The sequence below is a fragment of the Girardinichthys multiradiatus genome, chromosome 11 (genome assembly GCF_021462225.1).
Source record: "Girardinichthys multiradiatus isolate DD_20200921_A chromosome 11, DD_fGirMul_XY1, whole genome shotgun sequence".
NCBI classification, from domain to species: domain Eukaryota; kingdom Metazoa; phylum Chordata; class Actinopteri; order Cyprinodontiformes; family Goodeidae; genus Girardinichthys; species Girardinichthys multiradiatus.
Window position 1 is genome coordinate 1378515 of NC_061804.1, and position 1767 is coordinate 1380281.

At 41.2% G+C, this 1767-nt stretch overlaps 1 protein-coding gene across 1 annotated transcript; it reads left to right on the forward strand.

The window, feature by feature from the left end:
• The first annotated feature begins 316 nt into the window (after nucleotides 1–316).
• Nucleotides 317–1297, forward strand: LOC124876931 (odorant receptor 131-2-like). The gene has a single exon (XM_047379990.1). It carries the CDS (start codon nucleotides 317–319, stop codon nucleotides 1295–1297), a length of 981 nt encoding a protein of 326 aa, XP_047235946.1.
• Nucleotides 1298–1767: the final 470 nt, after the last annotated feature.

Sequence of the window (1767 nt, forward strand, 5' to 3'; positions counted from 1 at the left end):
AAAATATTTTGTCTAATCCAAAAAGCTCCAGTAGTTCAGAGGTTCTGCCTCACCATGTCCTCCATGTTTTCATCACAACTCTTTCCTGACAAATCTCCTGAAGGTGGCGACTGGTCATTGAGTCTCTGAAGATGAGATAAATAGTGGGGGAAGAAAGTTAAAGCGTTCAGCATTGGTGAGGACAGGTTGGAAGGAAGGTGTGATGGTGGGTTAGACAAATTACAACTGGAATGCATGAACCATATGAACTGGTGTGGTTGGTAAAGCAATAATTTTACCTTTGTGTTTGAATGTCTGTTTTAAAATATTGTTGAAAATGTTCACTAATCAAACTGAGAGGAACACCACCGTTGTGCTGCAGAATCAGGGGCTCCTGGGGTTAGTTTTATCCTCTGTCGTGACGACGCTGCCATGCTGCATGTTCCTCTACATTAATCTCACCACTTTATACACTCTGAGAAGTAAAGAAGTGTTTCGAGAGACCCCTCGATATCTTCTTCTGTTTAATCTCCTGTTTGCAGACACTTTGCAGATGGCACACAGCCAGTCAATGTTTTCTCTGTCTCTTAGTAGAGTAACCCTGGCGTCTCCTGTCTGTGCCATTCTGGTAGCACTTTATTCTCTGTCTCATAGAACGTCTCCAGTGACTCTGGTGCTTATGTGCTTAGAGAGGTACATAGCTGTATGCTATCCTCTCAGACACAGCGCCATCATCACCACCAGAAACACAACTTTGGTTATTTGTATTGCTTGGACTTTTACTTCATTAAATGTTATGATTCAAATAATCATAATGTTCAAGTTTTCATTAGAAGACCAGCAGAACATGCAGATGACAGACTATTGTGGAAAAGAGAGTGTGTTTGTTGATCCAGTGTCTGATCTGTACAACAAAGCCTCCACTTACTTCCTGTTAGTGTTAGGAGGTGTAACCGTTACTTTCACCTATACTGGCATCATGGTAGCAGCTCGCTCAGCCTCCAGTGACAAAGCTTCAGCCAGCAAGGCTCGAAGGACTCTGCTGCTGCATCTGCTGCAGATGGGCCTCACAGTATCATCAACAGTGCACAACTCCTTGCTCATACTTATCTCCAAGAATCTGGACAGGGTTCCAGCTGTGCGCCTGCAGATTTTTCTGTATGTTTCCATAAATGTTCTTCCTCAGTGTCTAAGCTGCCTCATCTATGGTCTTAGAGACCAGACCATCAGGCCCTTCCTCATGCTCAATCTCAGCTGTCAGTGGAGAGGTTCTGTTTTCCGCCTGGCTATGAAACAACCCAGAGTACTTGTCACCTGACTGGCAGGATTTCTTGTTTGATTTTAAAATTTATTTAACTAGTGTCAAATAGATTTGGTAAAAGTGTCTCATAAAAACACATAGAATGCTGGACAAATATCAACCAACAGGTAAAGAAAAGAAAGAAAAGTTTAGTTTGATTTCTACTCAAGATTTAATTTAATTCAGTGATCAATGTAGCTGATAAGGTAACACAGCAGACCTGCAGAGGTCCAAATGGGTCAGCATGTTTCTGGTAGCAAGAGGGGGACCTGCTCAATATTATGTGATTGGACTCAATGTTATGACAGTATCTAAATCATTGTACAGTACGAAGGGGGTGACCCACTGTAACACTGAATGCTTTTTATCTGTTTCCTGTAGTTGAGTCTAACATGAAATAAGTTTAGACACTTTCTATTCTATGCCTAGAATCTGATTACTTTTTTATAAGGAAATAAATAGAAGATGCAGATCATGCTAATAAATAT

Excerpts from the sequence above, each read along its gene's own strand:
- LOC124876931 (XM_047379990.1), top strand. The coding sequence starts at position 317 with ATGTTCACTAATCAAACTGAGAGGAACACCACCGTTGTGCTGCAGAAT.